At 36.0% G+C, this 26,292-nt stretch overlaps 1 protein-coding gene across 2 annotated transcripts in view; it reads left to right on the forward strand.

The window, feature by feature from the left end:
• ADAMTS20 (ADAM metallopeptidase with thrombospondin type 1 motif 20) overlaps window positions 1–26,292 on the forward strand; it is a 176,641-nt gene that overhangs the window by 57,656 nt on the left and 92,693 nt on the right. Inside the window, exons 8-16 of one of the 2 annotated variants that reach the window (XM_027591604.2) lie at window positions 8,691–8,796; window positions 10,628–10,774; window positions 12,795–12,936; window positions 14,523–14,627; window positions 19,482–19,627; window positions 20,832–21,013; window positions 21,111–21,247; window positions 23,408–23,525; window positions 25,768–25,863. In XM_027591604.2, coding sequence (XP_027447405.1) covers window positions 8,691–8,796; window positions 10,628–10,774; window positions 12,795–12,936; window positions 14,523–14,627; window positions 19,482–19,627; window positions 20,832–21,013; window positions 21,111–21,247; window positions 23,408–23,525; window positions 25,768–25,863 — 1,179 coding nt within the window. The remainder of the gene's footprint in view (window positions 1–8,690; window positions 8,797–10,627; window positions 10,775–12,794; window positions 12,937–14,522; window positions 14,628–19,481; window positions 19,628–20,831; window positions 21,014–21,110; window positions 21,248–23,407; window positions 23,526–25,767; window positions 25,864–26,292) is intronic. The other variant, XM_027591605.2, reaches the window with a different exon arrangement.

Raw genomic sequence — 26,292 nt, forward strand, 5'->3', positions numbered from 1 at the left:
GCTAAGTCCTTATTCTATCCCAGGAGGTAGCCAATACCATGAATTTTATATGTTCCAGTTCCTTTCATCCTACTACAATTGTAGTTGTAGTTCATGGATTTTCACTCCTGTATAATAATTCATCCTCAGTTTACATATTTACATACTATTAGTGGATATTTGGACCAATTCCAGGTTTTCATAATGAACTTCACTTTAAGATCTAGGGTATATTCCTAAAATTGAAATTGTTATTAAATTTGCTGGTGTTCAACTTTGGTATATCTTAAAGTGGTTGTACCAATTTACATCTTTATCAATAATGTATAAACATTGTTTTTGATTATGTCTTTCTCAACACAATGTACCTTCAGATTTATCATTTTTGCCAATCTAAATGTAATATATTTCATTATAGTAGTAATTTTCAGTTCTATGATTATTGAGTTTGAACATCTTTTCATATCTATTGGCCATTTATATTTCCTTTACTCTGAGGAATGAAAGAAATATGACCTATTTTTCCACTGTGGTGGTTGTCATTTTCTTACTGCCCCCTTTTTTTTTTTTTGAATTAAAAATTTTTTTCCAGGGGTGCCTGGGTGGCTCAGTCACCTGGGCATCTGTCTTTGGCTCAGGTCATGATCCCAGGGTCCTGGTATCGAGCCCCGCATCAGGCTCCCTGCTCAGTGGGAAGCCTGCTTCTCTCTCTCCCACTCCCCCTGCTTGTGTTCCCTCTCTCACTGTGTCTCTCTCTGTCAAATAAATAAATAAAATCTTTTAAAAAAAATAAAATAAATTCAGTTAGCCAACTTATAGGACATCATTAGTTTCAGATGTAGTGCTCAATAATTTATCACCTGCGTATACACATCCAGTGCTTATCACATCATGTGCCCTCTCCTTAATGCCCATCACCCAATTACCCCATTCCCCACCCAACTCCCCTCCAGTAACCATTAGTTTGTTTCCTATACTTAAGAGTCTCTCATGGTTTTTTTCCCTCGCTGATGACTTCCCATTAGTTAGGCTTTGTTTGAAAGTCTCGTAAGTATTGCTACCCTAGCTTTTTTTTCCCCCACTTCCAATTGCATGGAATATGTTTTTACATCTCTTCACTTGCAGTCTGTATGTGTCTTTAGGTCTGAAGTGTCTTTTGTAGGCAGCAAATAGATAGGTCTTATTTGTTATCCATTCAGTCACCTGATGTCTTTGGAGCACTTAATCTATTTACATTTAAGGTAATTATCGATAGGTATGTACTTATTGCCATTTTGTTAACTTTTTTTAGTTGTTTGGTAGTTCTCTGTTCCTTTCTTGCTCTCTTTACTTGTGATTTGATGACTTTCAGTGTTATGCTTGGATTCCTTTCTCTTTTTTGTATGTATATCTTTTATAGGTTTTTGGTTTGTGGTTATTATGAGTTTTGTATATAACACCCTATGTATATAGCAGTATTTTAAGTTGGTTTCTTAAATTCAAGGACATTCTAAACTCACTACATTTTACTCCCACATACTCCATGTTTATGTGTTTGATGTCATTTCTTTAATCTTTCATTTTGTGTATCCCTTAACTAAAGATAAAGTTGATTTTACTACTTTTGTCTTTTAATCCTCAGAGCAGCTTTATAAGTGATTGCTCTACTACTTTGTAAGGCCAGTTTAGTGGTGATGAACTTTTTTGTTCTGGGAAACTTTCTCCTTCAATTCTAAATGATAACCTTGTTTGGTATAGGGTATTCTTGATTGTAGGTTTTTTTTGTTTTTTTTGTTTTCTTCCCCTTTCAGCACTTTGACTATATCATGCTATTCCTTTCTGGACTACAAAGTTTTTGCTGAAAAGTCAGCTGTTAATTTAATGGATGTCCCCTTGTATGTTAAGTAGTTTTTCTTTTGCTGTTCTTAGGATTCTTTAACTTTACACATTTTAATTATTATGTGTTTGGGTGTAGACTTCTTTGGGTTCATCTTGTTTGAGGCTATATGCTTCATGGACCTGGATGTGTTTCCTTCCTCAGGTTAGGGAAGTTTTCTGCTATTTCTTCAAATAAGTTTTCTGCCCTTTCTCTTTCTGGGACCCCAAAATGCATATGTTAGTACACTTGATGTTGTCTTAGAGGCCCCTTAACCTATCCTCAGTTTTTAAGTTCTGTTTTCTTTTGCTGTTCAGCTTGGATGATTTTCACTACTGTGTCTTCCAGATTGCTGATTCATTCTTCATCCTCTAATATGTTGATTCCCTTTACTGTATTATTCATTTCAGTTATTCTTCAGTTTTGACAGGTGCCTTTTTATATTTTTTATCTGTTGAAGTTCTGAGTTCATCTACTCTGAAGTCTGGTGACCATTGCTTTGAACTCTTTATCTGGTAGGGTGCTTATCTCCATTTCATTTGGTTCTTTTTCTGAGGTTTTGTCTTGTTCTCTTGCTTAGAAAATAGTTCTGTCTCTTCATTTTGTCCGACTTTCTGTGTTTGTGTATTAGGTAGGTCAGCTACATCTGCTGGTGTTAAAGGTATTGTCCTTGTGTAGCAGGCATCCTGTGCGTCCCAGAAGTGTAGTCCCTCTGGTCACTAGAACTAGGTGCTCTGGTGGTGTCCTTTGTGTGAAGTGCATGCACTCTACTGTTTAGTCTACAACTGCTGTGGGTGCACCAGTGGGTGAGGCTGGCCTGTAGCCTGATGGTCATAATGCCTGGCTCTCTGTGCCATGGGCACACTAGTGGGTGGCCTGGCCCCTGATATGGCTGACTGATAGGACTGGTTGCTGTTGTGTGCTAGTCAGTATGGTTAGAACCCAGTGTGGTTGGTTCTAACTGTTGTAGTTGTGCTGTTGGACAGGGCTAGCGTCCTACACTAGGCTGAAGGACAGCTAGGAAATATTGTCCCCCAAAGCTTGTGTTCCTGGAGAAAGTTCCTACAGATTCCTGCCCCTTTGGCACATGCCCTAAAGTTAGTAAAATCTCCTTCATGTATGGCCCAGGTGCTTTTCAAACTGCTGCCTCTGTGTTGGGTCTTAGAGTGAGTGAGATTGTGTGTGGGTCCTTTCAGAGCAGAGTCTCCATTTTCTATTACCCTCTAGCTCTCCTGGAGTCCTGCTGATTTTCAAAGCCAGACAAGGAGGCTCATCTTCCTGGTGCCTATCTTCCAGGTGGGAGGGAGTGCCTGATGTGGTGCTTGAAACCCTACCTCCTCCGGGAGGAACCCCGTACCTGTGATATTCCTCCTGCTTGTGGGTTGCCTTCCTAGGAATTTGGTTCCCAGTAAGCCTGTTATCAGTGCCCCTTCTACTCTTCTGAATGTGGCTTTTTCTTAATATCTTTAGCTTTGGAATTGCTGTTCCAATAGTCTTCAGTTTGTTCTTAGGGAGTTCCTCTGTATGTAGCTGCAGCCTTGATATATCTGTGGGAGGAAATGAGCTCAGGATCTTCAGTTCCCCCTTGCCCAGGCATGTGCTTTCTTTTCTTAAATGGTTTTATTCTTGCAGACATTGATACGAGTATTTACTTAAAATAATAAATTCCTTTTATAGATTTTCTAATGTTATACCAAACTTGATGAGGAATTTTTTTTTTTTTAACTGTTAGATTCCTTTCCCTGGATGTATTTTCAGGAATGAAGTGACCTTTTATCATATTTGTCTAATTTTGATACCAGGTTTTATTCACCTTTTAGAACTGGTCAGAGTATACTATTTTTTTTATTCTCTGGAAGATTTTATAGAATATTTTAATGATCTATATCTTGAAAGCTTAGGTGATCCCACCTAGTGAACCATCTGTTTCATGGGGGTTTTGTTTTTGTTTTATGGGTTTTTTGGGGAAAATTTTTAACTCTCTAATATCTCCAGTGATAATCAGACTACATTTTTTATCTTCTTGAATCTATTTAAAAAGCACTACTTACTAGATATTTCACTGTTATTAGTAAAATTTATCAGCTTAAATTTTCATAACATTTTTCCTTTATTTTTTACTGAAACATATCTGACACAATGTTACAGTAGTTTCAGGTGTATAACATACTGAATTGACAATTCTATACATTACTCAGTGCTCACCACAGTAAGTGTAGTCACTGTCACCTTAAGATATTACTACAATATTATTGACTATATTCCCTATGCTGTGTACTTACCATCTCTGTGACTTATTTTATAACTAAGAGTTTGTATCTCTTGATCCCCCTTCATCTGTTTCACCCATCCCCTCATCTACCTCCCTTCTGGCAACTTCCAGTTCTCTGTACTGAAGTGTATTTTGTTTTTCAGATTCCACATATTAGTGAAATCATATTTCTCTTTCTCTGACTTATTTTACTTAGCATAATACATTCTAGGTTCGTCCATATTGTTGCAAATGGCAAGATTTTATTTTTTATGGCCGAGTAGTATTCCATTGTATATATACACCACAGCTTCTTTATCCATTCACCTTTCAACAGATACGAGTTGCTTCCATATCTTGGCTATTTTGTAAATAATGCTGCAGTAAACATAAGGGTATGTACATCTTTTTGGATTAGTGTTTTTGTTTTCTTTGGGTAAATACCCAGTAATGGAAATCACTAGGTCATGCGGTATTTCTGTTAATTTTTGGAGCACCCTCCCTATTATTTTACACAGTGATTGTACCAGTTTACCTTTCCACTAACAGTGCATGAGTGTTCCCTTTTCTTCATATTCTTGCTAACTCCTATTATTTCTTGTATTTTTGATACCAGCCATTTTGACTGAGGTGTGAGGTGATACTTCATTATGGTTTTGATTTTCATTTCTCTGACGATTAGTGATGTTGAGCATATTTTCATGTGTCTGTTGGCCATCTGTACGTTTTCTCTGGAAAAATGTCTATTCAGGTCCTCTGCCCATTTTTTAATTGGATTGTTTTTTGAGTTAAGTTCTTTATATATTTTTGATATTAATCCCTGTTGGATATATCATTTGCAAATACCTTATTCAGTAGGTTGCCTTTTCATTTTGCTAATGGAGTCCTTTGCTGTGCAAAAGCTTTTTATTTTGGTGTAATCCCAATAGTTACTTTTGCTTTTGTTTCCCTTGCCTCAGGAGACATGTCCGTGAACATGTTGCTAAGGCTGATATCTAAGAGATTATTGCCTGTGTTTTCATTTAGGAGTTTTATGGTTTCAAATCTCACATTTAGGTCTTTAATCCATTTTGAATTTATTTTTGTGTATGATGTAAGGATGTGGTCAGTTTCATTCTTTTGCATGTAGCTTTCCAGTTTTGTTTTTTTTTTTAAGATTTTATTTATTTATTCATGAGAGACAGAGAGAGAGAAGCAGGCTCCCAAGGAGCAGGGAGCCCAATGTGGGACTCGATCCCTGAGCTGAAGGCAGACGCTTAACCATCTGAGCCACCCAGGCACCCTAGCTTTCCAGTTTTCTTAGCACCATTTACTGAAGAGACTATCTTTTCCCCATTTCATATTCTTGCCTCCTTATAGATTGCCCATAGGAGTGTGGGTTTATTTCTGGGCTCTGTCCTATTCTGTTGATCTATGTGTCTGTGTGCATGTGTGTGCGTGTGTGCATGTGCGTGTGTGTATGCGCCAGTGCCATACTCTTTCGATAACTATAGATTTGTAATATAGCTTGAAATCTGGGATTATGAAACCTCCAGCTTTGTTCTTCCTTCCCTGAAAGCAGTTGTTTTAAGGGAGAGAGAGCGGGGGAGGGACAGAGGGAGAGAGAAAACCTTGGGCAGGCTCCATGCCCAGAGCGGAGCCCAATATGAGGCTTGATTTCACAACCCTGAGATCGTGACCTGAGCCAAAATCAAAGTTGGGCTCTTAACCAACTGAGCCACCTAGATGCCCCATATCTCTGGTCTTTGATGACAGTTATTCTAACTGGTGTGGAGTGTGGTTTTGATTTACATTTCCTTGATGATTAGTGATATTGAGCATTTTTTCATATATTTGTTGACCATTTGTCTTTTGAGATTTGATCCTTAATATTGACATGTCTGTTAATAATATGTAACGCTTATGAATAATTTCACTTTTTGAAGTTGGACGCTCAACTGACTGAGGCACTCAGGCATCCCTGAAATCATTCATTAGGGTAATGATAATAATAGCTGACCTATCTGGAGTGCTTACTGTATATCTTACACGATTGTAAGGTTTTATGTGATTTAACTCATTTAATCTTCACAGCAAACCTATGAAGTAAGAATGACTTTCAGTTTCATAGATAAGACTAAATAATTTGCCTAAGGCTGCACAACTCATATTAACACAAGTATTAGTATTTATTTTCTCTTCTAAAATAGGTGGAAAAATTACTAGGTATCTTGCTATATGTTATCTTCTGTAGATATCATTGTCCCAGTCTCTGAGCCCTTTTTGCAAAGTATGTTGAAAATGATTTTCATTCTTTAAAGTGGCTAGATTGGGTGATTGTGCAGTTTCTTGAACTTCCAGACACAGGGAACCTGTATCAGATTTGGGCCCATCCTACTTTATTCTATCTCTGACTGACCACTTTTATAGAACCCAATATCAGCTTGAATGAATTTAGGCACAAACCATCAATTAGCTTCCTGGTGCCATGTTATATATTCACTTTGATTTGTTGTTGTTCTTGTCTGTTTATGGGCATATTTGAGTTGGGTCTTTAATCATATACAATACATACTTCCATGGATCTGTTATGTGACTAAAACATTTAGCTTGGAATATAGTCCCTTAAAGCATGAAACATAAAGTTGTTTGGGTGATAATGGAGTCAATAGTGTGTTTGAAATATCTACGTAGTCCTGAAAATGAATAGATGGAAATTGAGCCATTTTTAACAGATTGAAAATACTAAAGGTAGCACGGGAATAGCAAGATATTCAATAAAAATGTGTTTAGTTTTAACTTATAGTAAAGGAGAAATATAAAACTGACTAAAATTGGCTAAAGAGCACATACAAGTAGAAAGTCATACTTTAGGAAAACAATAATTCTTTCATTCTTGGGACAGCAGACTGTTAAATAATAATTTTTTCCTTGCTCATTTTTGGCCTTGATTCTAAGAAAATGCTTTTTTGGGGGACCTTTGCCCAAGCCATCCCTTTGGCTGTGGGTTCAGAAAGAGAGCAAATACTTTCTGTTTTATTAAAATAAAAAAAGTATTGGTGATTGAACTTGTTAGTCTGAACTTTTCCAGCATTTTTAGATCCTCAAGTTCAAAGTTTTTTAAAGCACAACAAAAACATTCTCATTGTTAGGAAATTTACCTTAATGCGAGGAAAATGTCCATGCTTTTAAGTTTTATGAATCAAAGAATACAGGGGAGTATAGAGCTAAAGCACAATAGCTGATACAGGTCTACTCTATACTGAGAAATTTCTAAATGCAAAAACTTTCCAGTAAGCAACGGGCTATATATGAAAAATTCTTTTTAATGAAAGGAATTGTCCTAGGAGAGCAGATAATTTACAAGAAAATAGTGAAGGATAATAGTAGCAGAAACAATGCTATTAAGGTAAATAAATGCCACCTGAGTTGATGGACTGTGGATTGTCGTAAGGAACATTTATTTTCAATTTCTTATTCTAGATTATTTTAAAGACTCTACCAGCTGTAATTTTTGTCTTTGCTGTCCAGTCCATTCATACTGTATCTTTCAGCAGCACATTGGCATTGCATGATATTCTTTATATTGAAGAGTGAATAGATCTTAAGAGGATACATTTTCTAAAATATTTTCAAAATTATTGGATGCCTTTAATAAGTGAATCATTTTATTTAACATACATTAGATGCCAGGTGCTATTCTATGCACTTAACATATAATCACTAATTTAATTATAAGTACATAATTGTATACAGCCTCAAAACCTTAAATATTAAAGCAAATTCATTAATCTATAGTGTTCTGTGCTATTTTCTATATTCTGTTACCAATTTAAACATTCATTGCCTTTTCTAGTATCCACACTAATGTTGCCTAAAATTTCATCCTTCCTGTAACAAAAACTTTTTTTCCTCTTCCTTTTTTTAAACAATTATTCACCCCATATTTTGGGTTATTTTCTCCAGTAAAAGAATCCAGGAATTGGTAAAAAGATTTCAACTGCAGATAAATCATTCTGTTCTTTTTTCCTTCACCTTATAAAATATTTGTGATCTTAACAGCCAACTCTGCATCCCTTTCTAAGTAGTAGTAATGGCAATAGTAAATGCTTTAACATTTAGTTCTTTATAGATGTGGTACCTATATACAATGGAATATTACTCAGCCATCAGAGAGGATGAATGCCCACCATTTGCATCGACCTGGATGGAACTGGAGGGGATTATGCTAAGTGAAATAAGTCAAGCAGAGAAAGTCAATTATTATATGGTTTTACTCATATGGGGAACATAAAGAATAGCACAGAAGACCATAGGGAAAGAGAGGGAAAACTGAATGGGAAGAAATCAGAGAGGGAGACAAACCATGAGAGACTATGGGCTCCGGGAAACAAAAGGGGTTTCAGAAGGGAGGGGGGTGGGGGGAACGGGGTAGCCGGGTGATGGGTATTAAGGTGGGTAAGTGTTGTGATGAGCATTGGGTGTTATACACAACTAATGAACTGTTGAACACTACATCAAAGCTAATGATGTACTATATGGTAGCTAACAAATGTAATAAAAAAATAATTAGTTCTTTATGATTTGATGTTTCCCATTTTGAAATACCAACATGAAATTTTTCAGGTTTAGCAGAATTAGGTACCCTGTGTGATCCTTTACGGAGCTGCTCTATTAGTGAAGAAAATGGACTCAGTGCTGCCTTTACCATAGCCCATGAGCTTGGGCATGTGTAAGTACCTTCTGCTAACTCAGTAATGTGCTTTCTATAATCATTGCACAGAATGCCTAAAATTCCATCTTCAATTGAGTAATTAGCAGCTTTATGTCTTTAAAAATATTGTTAGTGTAATTTTCATCCCTGAAATGCTAACTCTGGCTCTTTTGTGATCTATGTTAGGTCAGACAGGCTGCACAGATCAACAGACTAAGCAAAGAACTAGAACTTGGGAATTCTTTTATTTCATTTACTGTATTGGATTACATGACAAGCACTTCTGGCCTCTGTCCCTTGTTATCCCATACATGACCAGGTACTGTCCTCTTCCATCTTATGGGAGGGCCTGCAGGGGCTTCTGGTTCTGGGGAACTCCCGATAATATTTGTAATACCAACTCACTTGTTGCTCTTATAGCTCAGAGCCCCAGCAGAGAACGTGGCATGTGGGAATTTCTTAATCATTAAAAGATTTTTTAAAGTTATTTCTCCAGCTTCATAGTTGTTGTTGTTCTTTGGTTTTGGTTTTTTGTTTTTTGTTTTTTTTTTTGGTAAAAATGAGGGGTTCTATCTGTTCCTGCATTATTAAAAATTCTACTGGGGTTCTATGCTCTAAGAATGGAGGCCATGAGTCCCTGTGATAGCCTCGGAGCTCCCATGGAAAGTCAGAAACCCCTACAAACTCATCCTCTGAAAGGGATTCCATATGTGTACCCCCAGCACTCCTGGGATTTCTTGTTTATATGCTAAAAGGAATTGAGGCTAGAGTTGCCTCTCTTAGTTTGACTACATTTTCTTTTCCTGGTCATGCCTTACATCATTAGAGTATTCAACAGGAATAATTTCAAGTGGAAATCATTTTTATTAAACTAGTGCGTCTTCAGTTCCCTTTTAGCATGATTATGTTTCATGGTTGTCAGCAGGGTGCACACTCAAATTGTTGAAGTGGGGATAGGCTCAGGAGCTTACCTGAGGGCTGTAGCTGCCTAGCAGTGACATCTGGAAAGCACTATTAGCTGGTTTCCAAGGCTACTAACTAATGGAAAACTGTTCTTGCAGAGACTACCATCTTAGCCATTTATTTTCTTCCTGAAAAACTCTTTAGGTGTCTTTAGAATATGGGTAAGTAGTTTAATTAAAGGACTGATTTTTAAGTACAAATCTCAGCAGGCAAAGAGCTGAGCTAGGTGGTTTCAGTGTTCCTTCTAAATGCAAGTTCATACTTAGGTCCTCAAAAGAATGCATAGGCTCTGTTGCTGGCCAGCTAATTATTTAATATCCTTGCTCTTAGGAAGATTTGATTTAGGAACGTTTTTGTTATTCCAGTTCGATCAGTAATCACTTACTGAGTATAGACCAGAAACAGTACTGAGGCTGTTTCATATGAAACAGATGGATACTATAGAATGATAAGGAATTAGGGATTGAAGAAGTTTTGATACTGTAGTAATAGTCAGTGATCTACAAACTAGTGTGGTATCACCTTTATGTAATCTACCTACACACATCTCTTAGGATATGCATGCTGAAACCTGCAAGTATTTATGTGAATGCTATATCCATATCGTGATGAGGTGAGCCAGAGCCCACATATTTTGATTGTTTGGACTCACCAAGTCAGCAGACTGTGCTACCAATCAAAGTTATAATCTGCTGTTTCTCAGATCATGTGCTTCTAAACATGAAGATAACCTTGGTTTTATAATGCTTTATGGGAGAGATCAAGAGTATAAATTTTGATGTGATTGGATTTATCTGTATTTTACCTTTTAAGGATAAGAGATCTGTTACTAATGTTGTATTCATATTTTCATATTCTTTTTTTAAGTGTTTGTTTTTCTTTTTAGATTTAATGTTCCACATGATGATAGTTTTAAATGTAAGGAAACTGGAATTAAACATCAATATCATGTAATGGCTCCAACTTTAAATTACCACACAAGTCCTTGGACCTGGTCAAAATGTAGTCAGAAATATATCACTGAATTCCTAGAGTAAGTCTGAAATTATATTACTGTATTTAAATAATGAAACATTTATTAGACTATAGAATTTGAAATTTATATGTTCTTTTAAAGTGGTTCAATTTCTGTTTAGTTTTTCTGTTTAAATTTAAGTGTACTTTGTACAAATGTGTTTTTAAAAAAAGAAAAGGGCTGTATATACATATTTCACTCCTAAAATATTTTAGGAGGGGGACAGGTCAGACCTAGCTATCTTTTTTTTTTTTTAATAGTTTAGGTGTTTTATTAGAATCACCCCTTTTCAAGGGGAGCCCTACTGAGATTCACAGCTTCCTTATGTATGTTTGCATTTTTTCAGAAGCTACTGGGTAGTATTTTGAGAGGAGTCTGAGTGGCTCATGTTTGAGGTGTCTTTGAAGGACAGACAATAGCTGAAGTCAAACTATGCACATTCCAAATAGCTCTGTACAGCCAGAGAGATGTGGAGTCTATATGTTTACATATTCTTTTGGCGGATTTTCCTAGGTCTGAAGAAAGGAAGCAGATCCAGATTTTTCTTGCCTCGTCTCTCCATCTCCCACCAGGTTTCTTTACTTCCCAGTTTTATTCAAATGGCATTTCTATCCTAGTTACTGAAAGTTGCCAAAAGGCAAGGCCAAGCTCTTTCCGGGAATTTTTTTTGTATAAATATGATATTCATTTCTTCTACATATTATAATCCCTGATCTATGCAGTTTCTGTTTACCTCTCTTTATGAGAACTGTGGGAATGAATGAAACCATGCTTCGGAATATATGTTCATAAATACATCCCTAAATTATCCGTGATTATTTATCCTTGTACGGGGAGTTGATTTAAAAGCATAATACACGGGGGCGCCTGGGTGGCTCAGTCGTTGAGCGTCTGCCTTCGGCTCGGGTCATGATCCCAGGGTCCTGGGATCAAGTTCCACATCGGGCTCCCTGCTCGGCGGGAGGCCTGCTTCTCCCTCTCCCACTCCCCCTGCTTGTGTTCCTGCTCTCGCACGCTCTCTCTCTCTCTCTCTCTCTGTCAAATAAATAAAAATCTTTAAAAAAAAAAAAAAGCATAATACACGGTTGCTGGTCTATACGTGCTTCCATATAGCTTTGTTCAATGGCTGAGTTTTTGATTAACAGTACCAGTGGATGTGCTTATTTTTGAAAGGGGTTAATGGGATTCTCTACAATGAGAATTTTAAAAAATATATATTTTTAATTTATACGTTCATTTTTAGACAAAATTTAATGTCTTTGTAGCCAGTAAAAATTTCTAAATTTTTAAGTTATGGCAATGGAACAAATTGTTTCTACTTTTTTGAAACAAATTGTTTTTAACCCAATTGGAATGGTTGAACATTTTCAGTTTCCTGGACACTAGATACTGCATTACAAACTAGAAGTAATAAACACACATTTCCCCTGCTATTTACCACTTTTCTAAGTCCTTTATACATATACTCTAATAGAAACTGTCAAGATGAATAGTATCGCTGTTAATACAGATGAGAAAAACTCAGGCTCAGGGAAGTTAATTTGTCCAGAGCCGTGCATCCTGGGAAGTGGTAGAACCAAAACTCAAACTCTGCCTTTTTAAAGTGGAGACAACATGACATTTACTGAAATTCCTTTGTTTTGTTGTTTAGAACTATTCATGTACTTTCTCAAATGATTTGAAAACTTTTAACATCTTGACAATTTGGGCATTAAATATAAGGCATTACTATTGGGCAACAAAATAGATCAAAAGTGTAGAGTGATTATATGAATAGGTTTCATAAATTATATTCTGATGAATTTGTCCTTGTTCTTTTTAAAAATTGTATCTTCAAAGCAGTTGTGGGGCTCAAATGAGAATAAACACCTTAAAAGTCCTTTGTGAATTGTGAGGTTTTCTTCCTGACTTTGATATGAATTGGTTTTTTAAATTATGAAAAAATACTGATACTCTTTGAAAGCATAGAACACAGTAAATGTGATAAAGAATCTTATACATCCATACATAGTCACAATATTTTTGGTCATTGGTACAGTACTGGTCATGGGGAGTGCCTTCTTGACAAACCAAATGGGAGAATATATGATCTGTCTTCACAACTTCCTGGATTAATGTATGATGTAAACAAGCAATGTGAACTTATGTTTGGTCCTGGATCACAAGTATGTCCCTACTTGGTAAGAAAAATTCTGTCCTTTTTTTTTGAAAACTACAAAGTTATAGTTAGAATATATTTCAAAAATGTACATTTATTCTCTTGAACAGAAGGTGAACTAGATGTATCTTAGAAGTTTGTAAGTCTGAGAAATTTGCTGTTTGCCAGAAGGGGGTTAAAAAGGAAACTAAAATTTGAGTACTTATATGCCATGTACTGTGCTAAGTGCTTAAAAATATCTTCATTAACCCTCACAAAATCCTATGTGAAGTATTCCCATTTAAAAATAGACACTGAGAGGTTATTGAAAATTAAAAGCATTCAAATATTTATACTCAAATACTATTTTTTGGGGTAGTGGGAGAAAATTTAAGTGTCTTGATAATGAGTTATATTAAAGGCCCCGGGAACTTAATAGACTACATTTTTATTTACATAGATTTGAATCCATAGAAATGAAATTTAGGGCCTAAACTCTTATTTTACAACTCTGAGGATTTTTCATGGGTCAGATACACTCCTAGGTCATGAGGATCATTGGACTGGGAATGCAGCCTCATTCACTCATTGAAATATGTATCTCCAGTGTTCAGGATCTGCCACAAACTAGGTGTCACAAACTAAATGCTCGTTGAATGAATGAATGAATGAATGAAAGTAACAAAACAGTAAGTGCAGAGATAGGCAAAGCATATTCCGCATAGTAGTATTGTTTTTAAAATCTTAAACTTATAATAAAAAATGTTACTAAGCTTTTAAATATCCACTATGGAGGAGGGAAGATTTAACTTAAATTTTTTTTTTATTAAAGATACATTTCTTGGGCGCCTGGGTGGCTCAGTTGGTTAAGCGACTGCCTTCAGCTCAGGTCGTGATCCTGGAGTCCCAGGATCGAGTCCCACATCGGGCTCCCTGCTCAGCAGGGAGTCTACTTCTCCCTCTGACCCTCTTCCCTCTCGTGCTATCTCTCATTCTCTCTCTCTCAAATAAATAAAATCTTTAAAAAAAAAAAAGATACATTTCTTTTTTACCTGACCTACACACTAAATAAACTTTGAATTTAAATTCAGAAAAAGAAGAGAATTATCTTGGATATAGCTCCTGTGAACCTCTGTGGATTTTGTTTTTTGTGAAAACTTGAGAACCCTTTGTTCAAATGTTGAAAGTATGCATTATATTCGCAAAGTAGGAAACCAGTACATTATACAGTATTTCTATGCACATTATTCATACATTCTATCATCTTATCAAAAGAGGCTTTTGGAAACTCATTGTGGATAACATTTTAACAACAAAAAGTCCTTTAGAAGAATGTCTTGCCAAGAGAAAAATGTCTCCCATAATTGTGAATATTTCCACTCTAATTTCTCTCCAGTTGTTCAATGTATGATGAAAATCTAAAAGGTCTTAGAAAGTAAACATTGCCATTTTGTATGTTTAGAGGTAAATAGATGACTAGAACTTAGATTCTTTTGCTGATTATTTCTAGCTCTGACCATGAAAACACGAAAACTGTAAGATCAATGTATAAAAACTAATGCCTTGCACTAAGTCGATCCAGTGGTTGTAGTGTTCTTTTACTCTTGTCTGCTTTTTGTTTCTCTGCAGAAGCAATGCAGACGTCTCTGGTGCACTAGCGCAGAAGGAGTTCACAAGGGCTGTCGCACTCAGCACATGCCCCTGGCAGATGGGACAAACTGTGGTCCTGGGATGGTAGGTTTCCTCAAAGGGTGAGTCTTGTATCAAGAGATTATCCAAGGATGTGATTGCTCTGCATTTCGATGCTCTTCATTATTCGTCAACTTTTGCTGTGCTAGTGAATCAATGTTGCCATGTTGGTTCGATGTAGTACACAGTCAAGTGAATTGAATTTTTAATTTCACCCTTTTTTTTTTTCAAGATCTAGCAGATGAATGTTAAAGTTACAGTTATATAGGTAACTACATGGATAGTTATCTAAGTATATTATAGACTTGTTAAGAGTGGGTATAGACATAAAGGTCCTAATATTTCAGCAATTTCCCTAAATTCAAGGATGTTACCATTGTATACATTTTCTCCCATAAAGTTCAGTTAAGTATAATTGAAAGTTTTAAGTGGCTTCTTCAGATATTTATTGGTTGTAAATGTCTTAAAATATATCCCTAAAATTGCCGAAACATTTTTACTAACATTTTTACCATTTTAACATCAGCATGCACTAATCTAAATCTGCAAACATGATGCTGAGTGATAGGGATCGGTGTGATAAATATGTAAGGATGAAGTCAGGTTGTACTTGGTGCTTCAGGATGAAGGCAACTTCCTTTGGCCTTGGTAGCCAGTGTTGTCTGCACTGAATAAGTTTTAGTCTGTTCCATGCCTTTTCTGAGCTACCTCAGCAAAAATGGAGAACTTGCTTGGTGATGGGTTAGCTACTACTGCCTCTTTTGTTAACTCCACAAGTAGAAACTTGAGATGGATGGGTTCGCTAGCTGACCTTGTGCTTTACCAGCTGTTGCTTATTGAAATGTTTGTACTTACTGCCCTTGTCTCTGATGCCTTCCATCAAAAGGCATGTGTTTTCCATGAATATAGCTTGCATTACAAATGAATTGAATATTTAAGTTGTATTTGGGACTTAAGCAATTTTTGCAGAAGCTGAAGTACTCTGAAATGGTTGAGCACCCCAATTGTTTTAGGACCAAAATTCCAGTGGACTTCTTCAGTTCATAGTTTGGAGCTAGAACTGAATTTTAAAGATTGATCTTTAATATGTGTATCATTTTAAACTCTCGCAGGCAATGTATGAAAGTTCCAGTTGCTCAGTATTTCTTGCCAATTTTTGATATTGTTAATCTTTTAACAGAATAATAGCCATTTTAGGCGCAAAATGGAATATCATTGTGGTTTTAGTTTGTATTCCTGATTATTGTCAGTCTTGAGCATCTTTTCATTTGCTCACTAGCCATTTGAATAATTCCCCCAGTAAGGTGGTTTGAAGGGCTTGGATTTGTTGGAATTCAAGGTAAATGTGCTCAGATACTGGGACTTACTTTAAAGCCTGTGTAGTTTAAAAGCAGAAATGGCATTTGGGGTAAAAGCATCTGGATCATGATAGATATAAACTCCTTATTTTTTATTAATTGAAAATAGCTCCTATGCATTAGCCATTTTTAATACTCAATGGGTCTTTTATTCAAGAGAAATTTTAAATAAATGTCCTATATTTTGCCTTAACACTCTCTTAAATACTTAAAAGTGGTTGTAAATCCATTTGCATGAAAATATGGTGGAACTCACCTGACAATGACTTAATTTAGTACATGGTGAACAATGTAATATTCTATTTTTTTCATTCTTGGATTTATCAGAAATAGTGCTCAAGGATTATTTGAAATGTTTCTGCAGATGCCCCCCAAATTTACATGCACATAGTACATTCTATCCTGAGATTTTCTAATATGGCTTTCTCATTTTGAATGATTTGTTCTAATGGAGGGCACAAAGTATTTTTTCTGCTAATAAGCTTGGTTATAGGATTCATTTTTTCAACAAAGATTTATCAAGGGCCCACTATATGTCAGGCACTATTCTAGGTGATTAGGATACAACAGTGAACAAAAGAGGAAAGATCCCTGACCTCATGGAGCTTACATTCTAGGGGGAGACTACAATATTACAAACAATGAATACTACCATAAAGCTGGTAAGTGCCATGAACAAGAAAAAATAGAACAAGAAAAGGACTGGAAGTTGTGTGGTAGGATAGGGCCGATTACAATTTAAAATGTAGTGGTCAAAGATCTTACGGGAAGTTGCCTAATGAGCTGTCTTAAAGAAAGTGAGGGAGTTAGCTATGGAGGATATTATGGGGGAAGTGAGCTCCAGGCAAAGGGACCAGGTAAGCTCCTAAATCCTGGAGTATTGGTGGAATGTTCAAGGAAGAGCAAGGAAAGACATTGTGGCTGGGGTGAAGAGAGATGTATAGGAAGTAACTGGAGGACTATTATGTAGGGCATTACGAGCCATTGTGAGAACTTTGCATTTATTCAAGGTGAAATAATTGAAGGATTTGAGTAGAGGAGTCACCTAACGTGAGTTAATTTTTGAAATACAAGTTGAAAAGGACCATTCTGATCACTGTTGAAACTAAGTTATAGGGGGCAAGGGTTGGAAACAGGAGATCTACTCAGAGAGGCATGGCAGTGATCGGGATGAGAGAAGATGATGGCTTAGACCAGAGTTGGGATCACTGGGGTGATGATTGAAAGTCAGTTTTGTTTGTTTGTTTTTGAATGAATTAGGTCACTTACTAACATATTAAATGTGAACCATTAGCGTAGAATGACTGTTTTTAGCTAATCAACTCAAATCAACTCGGAATTTTGAGGGGTCAGCAGTTCAGTTTTGGGTATGATGTCTGAAATTTTTATTAGACATTAAAGTGAAGATGCTTAAGTAGCTGTATACACGAGTCTAGAGCTCAGGAAGGGGATCCGGGCTGGGAGTGACTGTTGATAGGGAAGAATAAAGGACCAAGATCTGAGTCCAGGACATTCCAGCATTAAGTTGAGCCTAGAAACCAAGGGGGGCGGGGAAGAATGATACTGCTAAATCAAGGAAGACAGAACCGGCCTTTGGTGATGTACATATGAGCAGCTACATGGAGGGTGGACCATAAGAGCACAGGCATTGAGCATTAGACAATGAGCACAGCTCATTCAGGGAGAAGCAGGACAGTAGCTAGTGAGAAAAGTGGGATCTAAGAGTATTGTTTTTAAAGAGGGAAAATAGGGGCACTTGGGTGGTTCAGTCCGTTGAGCATGTAACTCTTGATTTCGAGTCAGGCCATGATCTCAGGGATAGAGCCCACATCACGCTCTGCACTTACTGGGGAGTCTGCGTGAGGATTTCTCTCCCTTTGCTCCTCACCCTGTTTGTGCGCGCACACACACACTCTGTCTCTAAATAAATGTTTAAAAAATAAAGAGGGGAAATAAATATGTTTGTATATTGCGAATGATCTAGTGGAGTACTTCTCAAATTATCTCTAGTAAAGGACCCGTCTTTTTAAAAATTTCTGGTAATTTAAACTGATACTTTTACAAAATGATAAAAATGACTAGGAAAACAGAAGGAAAAAAGACATTTGAGATGTAAGCCAAATTTTCCTATGGAAAACAATGTGGCAGATCTTCAAATTAAAAATAGAATTATGTGATCCAGCAGCACCACTTCTGGGTGTGTATCCCAAAGAACTGACAACAGAGTCTTGAAGAGGTCTCTGCACACTCCCGTTCATATCAGCATTATTCACAATAGCCAGGAGGCGGAAGTAACCCAAGAGGCCATCCGTGGATGAATGGATAAATGAAACGTGATCTACACATACAGTGGAATATTATTCAGCCTTAAAAGGAAGGGAATTCTGACATGTGCTACAGCATGGATGAACTTTGAGGACAGTATGCTAAGTGAAAAAAGCCAGTCACCAAAAGACAAATGATGCACGATTTTAATTATATGGGATATATAGAGTAGCCAAATACATACAAACAGTAGAATGGTGGTCCCCAGGGGCTGGGGGCAGGGGGAGGGAGAGAATGGGGAGCTAATTGTTTCAAAGGTCTAGTGTTTCAGTTTGGGAAGATGAAGAGTTATGGTGATTGATGGTGGTGATGGTTGCACAACAATGTGAATGCATTTTAATGCCACTGAACTGTACACTTAAAAATGGTTAAGATGGTAAACTTTGTGTATTTTGCCACAATGAAAACAAATCTAAGCCAACGTTTAAATTAACTTTGACAAACATGAAATTGCTGTCAAAATCCTATAAACATTTCTAAATGCTAATAACTTTCGATTTCTGTACTCGCAGGGACTGGCAACAGCGCATGGACTCCTTTTTTGTTAGCTTTGATCTAGCGGAGACTGGAACAGTGATGATGTAGGAGAGATGGGAGAATTGTTGCAGTGCTGTTTTGAGCAGTGAGGGGTTGGGATTAAGTACACAGGTAGAGGGATTGACTTTCCATAGGATCCTTGATTTTTCATGTACACTAACAGGTGGGAAGGCGGAGTATTGAGCACAGGTGCCGTTAGGTGGGTAACAGGAGTACTAGGAGATTGTGAGCAGATTCTTCTGTATATTTCTTTTCTTAATGAAAGTAAGAAAGTGATCACTGAGACTTTGGATGAGATGAAGCAAAAAATTAGCTAAAAGAGTGGGAGAGTGATACACATCTTTGCATAGAAAACCAGAATCACAGATCTATATCATTCACTTAAATTTTCATTTTACTACACTTTACCCATACAGCAGGTCTTCCCTCCAGCATTGAGACTCAAAATCTCAAAGGCAAGGGAAATTTCCTATTCTTTCTTCATTCCACAGATCTTTTTACAGTTACTTAGCAGATATTAAGAAAATATTTATGACTGTCAAATGGAATCAGATTTCTGAATTAATATTGTGCTTTCAGTTGTATACATTTTCTTTGTTGATATTTATGCTGTTATAATTACTGATATTCTAATTGGGTACATACAAATCATTTTGTGTGTTTGTTTCTGTTTTTAAAGCATTGCCACCATGGGCTGTGTGTAAACAAAGAAATGGAAGCACGTCCTGTAGATGGTGAATGGGGACCATGGGGACCATACAGCTCTTGTTCAAGAACATGTGGAGGTGGCATCAAAAGCACAACGAGACTCTGTAATCGCCCCGAGTATGTCTTTTTTATGTCACTGTAAATTAAGATTATCTCAAGGCACCAGAAGGTAAACACCAGTTTCATTCACTTCTAAACTGGAGGTCAGTCTGTAAGTTTCTGAGATTTAGAAAACTTCTGGAATACATTAAGCCATTTTACCTTATCTTGGTAGATTCAAATCTTGAAAAAAATATTCACCAGCTTAATCTTTAGAATATGAATTAAGATAGGATCATTTTCTTTTTTTTTTCTGATTGAGTATAACTGAGAAATAGTTGTAAAAATGACAGTACTGTAATGGCATTTTTATATTTACTGTGTTTCCATTGAAATTCCTGGCTCCTTTAAACATGTCTTGGCTCTTCTGCGTAAAATATGTATTTTCATTACCCATTTTTTTACTGTTTTATGTAATTTGACATGTCCTATTTTCTTTCTCTGCTTCTCATGTTATAGATGCGTCAGTGTGTTTAGCTTGAATAAGTCCTGAAGCATATTTTCCCCCTCTTCAAAATATTTCAAAGCATGTAGAGATTCCATAAAGATTTTTAAATGTCCCCCCAGTCCCCTTTTGTTATATAAATTGGTAAGCAATAAAGAATTTTCAATGCAGAGATAGGACACACTCTGAAATAACTTAGTTCATTTGAATTTCAGAATATCTAAATTATGCTAGAACTCTTTATATTTAAAAAATGCTGACAGTTTTTATTTTCCAGCGTAAGTTGAAATAAAGAGATGGATGGATGTAGATTAATACCATGAAACTCTTTGGAGTGATAAGTAGTATATACACAACAGAGATGCCTATATATTTCTTTAATATGGTATCATCTTTATCATCTATGGTTCACTAGGTCTTTTTTTTTTTTTTTTACCCCCCCCAAAATGAACAAACCCTATTTTGACGTTTTATTTTATTTTTTTTTATTTTGACGTTTTAAAACAAATTCCCACGATTAGTTCCCTGTGAGTTAACCAAGTCATGAATAAATTATCATTTCTGCCCTCCAGACCACAGCGTCCACCCGAAGATGAGTATTTTTACAGTTCATTAGCCATTGAATTGCTTAAGAACCATGTAACATACTTCGGTTAAAAAGTGTCAGTGGGGCAGAGGTGGTTTTCCAGATCCTGGGACACAACGGAACAATTTTAGAAGTAAATGGCAGAAAGAATATTGTACTGATGTGCTTTAAAATGTAATGAATTTGACTAGGCCAAGAAACGGAGGAAAGTACTGTGTGGGCCGCAGGATGAAATTTCGATCATGTAATACCGATTCATGTCCAAAAGGCAAGCAAGACTTTCGAGAGAAGCAGTGCTCTGATTTTGATGGTAAACATTTCAACATCAATGGTCTTTCCCCTAATGTGAGGTGGCTTCCAAAATACAGTGGGAGTAAGTAGTTAGAATATTTTTTGATGTAAACATTTCTTGAGACCGAGGAACATACAGCTGTCTTATGGTATGCCCCAATTTTAACTTTTTCTTACAGTTGCCATAAAAGATCGCTGTAAACTCTATTGTCGGGTTGCTGGAACCACTAATTTCTATCAGTTGAAGGACAGGGTTGCTGATGGTACTCCTTGCGGAACCGAAACCAATGACATCTGTGTTCAAGGCCTCTGTCGGGTAAGTAAACTCAGGTTTAACGCGACTGTCAGAGTATTCTTTTTCTCTCGCCAAGTATTACTTCTGTTACTTCAGAATACATTCCTGTGAATTCCAGTGCAGCTCCCTTTAGTGCTATAACCCTTTCTTTTGCAGTAGGGTCAGGAGACCTTGTTACTAGGCAGCTTTCTGTCATCCTGAGTGACTCATGAAACATTAATCATTTAATCATTCTTAAAAAGATAGAAAATGTTGGGACACAGGGTTGTAAAGCCCTTTGGCTACTTCAAATGCGACCTTCCCTGGTGACCCCTCCCCATTGATTAGTGATGATATCCCCCCCCCTTTCTTTTCCTTTTTTTTTTTTTTAACCATCTATTTATTTGAGCGGAGGGCAGGTAGAGGTAGAGGGAGAGAGAAACCTAAGCAGATGCCATGTGGAACCCGATGTGGGGCTCCATCTCATGACCCTGAGATCATGACCTGAGCTGAAACCAAGAGTCAGGCACTTAACTGTGCCACCCAGGCACCCCTCCTTCCTCTCTCTTTTCATCCTTGTCTTTGGCTTCCTGGGTATATTCAACAGACATTTGCTGACTTACCTACTGAATGTTGGATACTGTTCTAGTCACCTGGATGAAAGACTGCAACAGAGCCATAAACTCCAGGGCGGTCACAGGTTTGTAGGGGAGATAGACACATGAACAACTCAAATGTAGGGCTATGGGGTCATCAGCAAAGTGGCATAGGGATAATGAGGAAGGAGTGTTTTGTGGGGAAGTGTGTAAATGGTTCAGAGAATGCTCATGGAGGGTGTGAGGCTTGAGCTAGTTATTGAGGATGAATAGCTTTTAGAAAGGTGAGGAAGTAAAGGACTGGTGGGACATAGGGGTTAGCTGTTAAATGCACCCTTTTTTCTGAAGTCCTGGAGGTCTCTAGAAGGATTTGGAGTTGAGTGAGAGATGTGATTTGATCTGCATGTTAGAATCTTCAGAATATACTGGGTTAGGAGAGAATTGGAGATAGGTCGGCCACTTCGGATTCTAGGTGAGAAGCAGATGAGACCCAGGATTAAAGCACACACATTGCAGAAGGTGTTCTTAAAAATGGTGAGTTTGAGAACTAGGATAATGAATTCCGTCTAAAGAATACAAATGTAATATTATGAACTCATTCCTTGGGTTAAGATACCAATTTTTCTCTTAGCCAAACATCTATTATCAGTTACCTGGTGATAAAATGCTTTGCACTCAAAGGTCTAATGAGATGTTCAAAGTAAAGGAAACAAGAGACTAGAAAAAGGGTACTCAATGGCCTGAGAACTTAACTTTTATCTAAATTAACAGCACAAAGTCCTACACAATGAAAAACAATGATGATCTGAGCTTATGGGTGCACATTTCTTTCAGAAAACATCTGGTTGAAATTCATTTTGGAAATATTCACCTTGTGTATAAAAGAATAAGACTTATGAAATTTTCTCTTCTGATCATGAAACTTTAGAGGAGTATTTAAAAAAAACTAAGAGTTATTGCAGTGTATCTGCATGGAGAACTGCACTTGTTCTTTTAAACCCCTGAACCAAACCATTCACTTTCAACCTTTATCCAGTTATTCATTCTTGACATAAACACAACTTACTAGGCTGGTTATTAATTTTGGAGAAATAAATTTTCAAATAGACTCAGTTTATTCCCAGAGTTCTAAGATCATGAGTTAAAAAATCATGAAAGACATCTTTTTGAAGTTTTTTTAAATGTGTTACTTACCTAATCATACTTTTTGTCTCTTTGAATTACATTTTCTTAAAGAATGGCTTAAATGGACAGTGGACGTAGGAATTATTGTCCATGTTTGTTGCAATGCAGATTCCTATTTTTTTTTTACCTCCAAGAATTTTTAATTCAGAAAATCTGGGAATCTGCCTTTTAAAATGCCATCCCATGTGGTTTTGATGCAGGGGGTTATGCGGATAACCCTTTGCAAAACACTTTTTTCAACCATGTGATGAAAAGGTGTGTGAAAATATTGATGTACAACAAAACCAGTAGATATTCTGAAAAATCCTGTTGTACCAAATCTCCCATTAATTGAAAGAATATTTGTGAAAAGTTTGTAAAAGCACCATACTTAGAATTAGTCACTTTTATAATACTGATTATAATCATTGTTATTTTGAAGCAAGCTGGCTGTGATCACGTGTTAAACTCCAAGGCCAAGAGAGACAAATGTGGAGTGTGTGGGGGGGATAACTCTTCATGCAGGACAATGGCAGGTGTCTTCAACAGTGCTCATTATGGTAAGCTGTGTATTTGTTTTAATTTTCCCTTATATTTGATATAATAATGGAGTATGTAATGAAGGCATAATAATGGTTTATTGTTTTGCCCTCTCTGTACACTTAGTATTTCAAAATGAAATATATTTTATATCCCTTAATATAAAAAATTATACCAGATGTATCCTTGAATCAATGAATTCATCTGCTAAAGGCAAATCTGATTCTTGAAAATACAGTAGGTACGTTAATTAGAGTAAATCCGGTGCTATTTGACAATGATTTTTGAATAGTCCCCCAATAGTCCCCCCCTTTATTGCTGTTCCTGTAATCTGAAATGTATATACTTATAATTTTTTGAGGAAACTTGCTTTCAATTACTTTTCATTATTTGTACCACTTTTTTCTATAACCTGTCTTAGCTGTTGTGTTTCTTATTGATATATTAAAAATGATTGAAGGTGAAGGATGAAACCATTTCAGTGTTGATTTGGAATTATTTGGTTTTTCAGGAAGTATCTGGATTATATATATAACATATTTGGCCATGAATTCATTTTTCTTTAAAAATGATATGATCGGATATTTTCTCTTCTGAGACTTTTCTAGGAAAACCTTTTGCTTTGTATGGTAACAAATGTAGTCCTTTAGAACTTTCCTTGCAAAATGAAAAATGTATTTTTTACAGTTTTGTCAGCCTTAGATTATGTTCACGTGTGTTTGAACGCAGTTAAGTTAGTATGAATTGCTTTAATTAAAGCAGTATAATTTAAAACACAAAATTTATATTTTTATCTGTATTAAAAGTATACTACATTTATACTCTGGTGACGCTTATGAATCTTAGTTGCTAGCTATGACATTTTTGTAGTTAGAATTCATTATTTCATGGGATCCCTTGTTAAAACCAATGGCACATTTATTGAAGCTTGGGCTCTATTCACTGAAGAACATTTTTTTCTATTTAAAACCACATGTGCCAAATTAGGATCAAATATATAACCTTGCCAAAATTGTATTATGAATTAATCAGTTTGAAAATGGAAAAAGATACTAAACTCATTTGTAGAGTAGCATTTGTCACATTTCTGCCCCCTGGTGGTAGCCTTTGTCTTTCACATTTGTAATGTCTAGGAATTGCTTTCTTCAAAAACCATTATCTGCAAGACATAAATAGAAGGTAGTGGGACTATCTTGTGAAAAAATCATAAAATTCTTGTAGACTGATGACTTACAAGCAATATGCATGTAGTGTAATCAGAATTAGCAGACCATTTATCACTTTATATTTAAAATGTGATGCCTTAAAGGGGGTATAAAGCACTCTAAAAACGTACAAAGTAATCTCACATCAGGGCTGAAAATTTAACCTTTTTTAAAACTTCCTCTTAATTTCATTACATATTTATCAAAGTTAGTGTACAAGAAAAACTCATACAACTCCTTTTACTCATGTATTAAATAGAAGGAAAAACTAATAAGGAAAAGGAACAACGTAGAATAATCACTAGAGGAAAATTGCTGATTAAAATCAGAGTATTTGGAAAACTATGTAATGAGTGTAGTGTAGGGAAAACATTCTTTTTTGTTTAATATGTAGTATTTCCTCATCTTTCAAGCACTGCCAGTGTTGTTGAATTTGGTCTCATAAAATAGAAATATTATTTTCATTTCCTTCACATAAATGCTTTACTTTTCTCATGACAATTTGTTAGTAGACTTTGAAAATAATGTAAAATTTGGGGGTAGCTATAGGAATTCCTGCTTACACTAGAAATGAAAAGCTTAAAAAAATGTTATTAACTTTTGTTATTTTGCTGTTCATTGAATCTCTGTGTAAACATAGCACAATGACCAACTATTTTGGTATCTTTTGGATTGGTGAATAACATTTGAAATCCTCTATTTTTTCCCCACTGCGAAGTATAAAATTAAAAGTATTACTGTTAAATTTAAAAATGGATGTGTTCTTAAATATCTCAGGAACTGTAATATTAACTCCATTCTCATTCTATATTTAGAATTTTAGAAGAAAAAATAAGTATACTTAAGGATCCCAAACTGTATATTTCTAGCAACCATTTTTTCTTCAATCCTTAGTAATTATGTAATGCGTTGATTCAAAAAGAGTAAAAACACTGTATCATTTTTGAAAGATAAAATGAAATTAAATCTGTGCTATTCAGTGTTTGCAGTCATTCAGCCATAATAGCCTCTGGGCCATCAGCTTATGAAAGTTAACATGTATAAAATTATATTGCAGGTTATAATGTTGTTGTCAAGATTCCCACAGGAGCAACAAACATTGATATTCTTCAGCACAGCTATTCTGGAAAACCAGAAGATGACAATTACCTTGGTAAACATTTCTAGTAAACAACCAATATGTGATTCGTGTGCGATTTCATGGAGGTCTGCAGTTCATGTAAATTCTTAGAAGGCAAGAAGAGCCCCTTTAATAAACATGCATTTCAGTTCATACTGAGCTTAAGTCATCTGACTTCCTATACATGTTCTCCTCTTGAGTTATATGCTATATCTTATTTTAAAAACACTGAACAAAATTCTGAAAAATTTGCTTTTTCCCCATAAGAGTGTTTTAAATAACCGAAGGTTATATTCAGTTAAAGTTGCATGTATATTTAGAATAAAATTCTTTCTTTTTATCTAAAATTAGTTATAGACTTCTTTGTGGTTAAATGTTCTTTAAAGAATTGAAGTGTTTTTACTCTGTATCAAAAGTACTTATATGATTTCACTCATATATGGAATTAAAAAAACAAAACAG

Source organism: Zalophus californianus, chromosome 9 (assembly GCF_009762305.2).
Source record: "Zalophus californianus isolate mZalCal1 chromosome 9, mZalCal1.pri.v2, whole genome shotgun sequence".
Lineage (NCBI taxonomy): Eukaryota > Metazoa > Chordata > Mammalia > Carnivora > Otariidae > Zalophus > Zalophus californianus.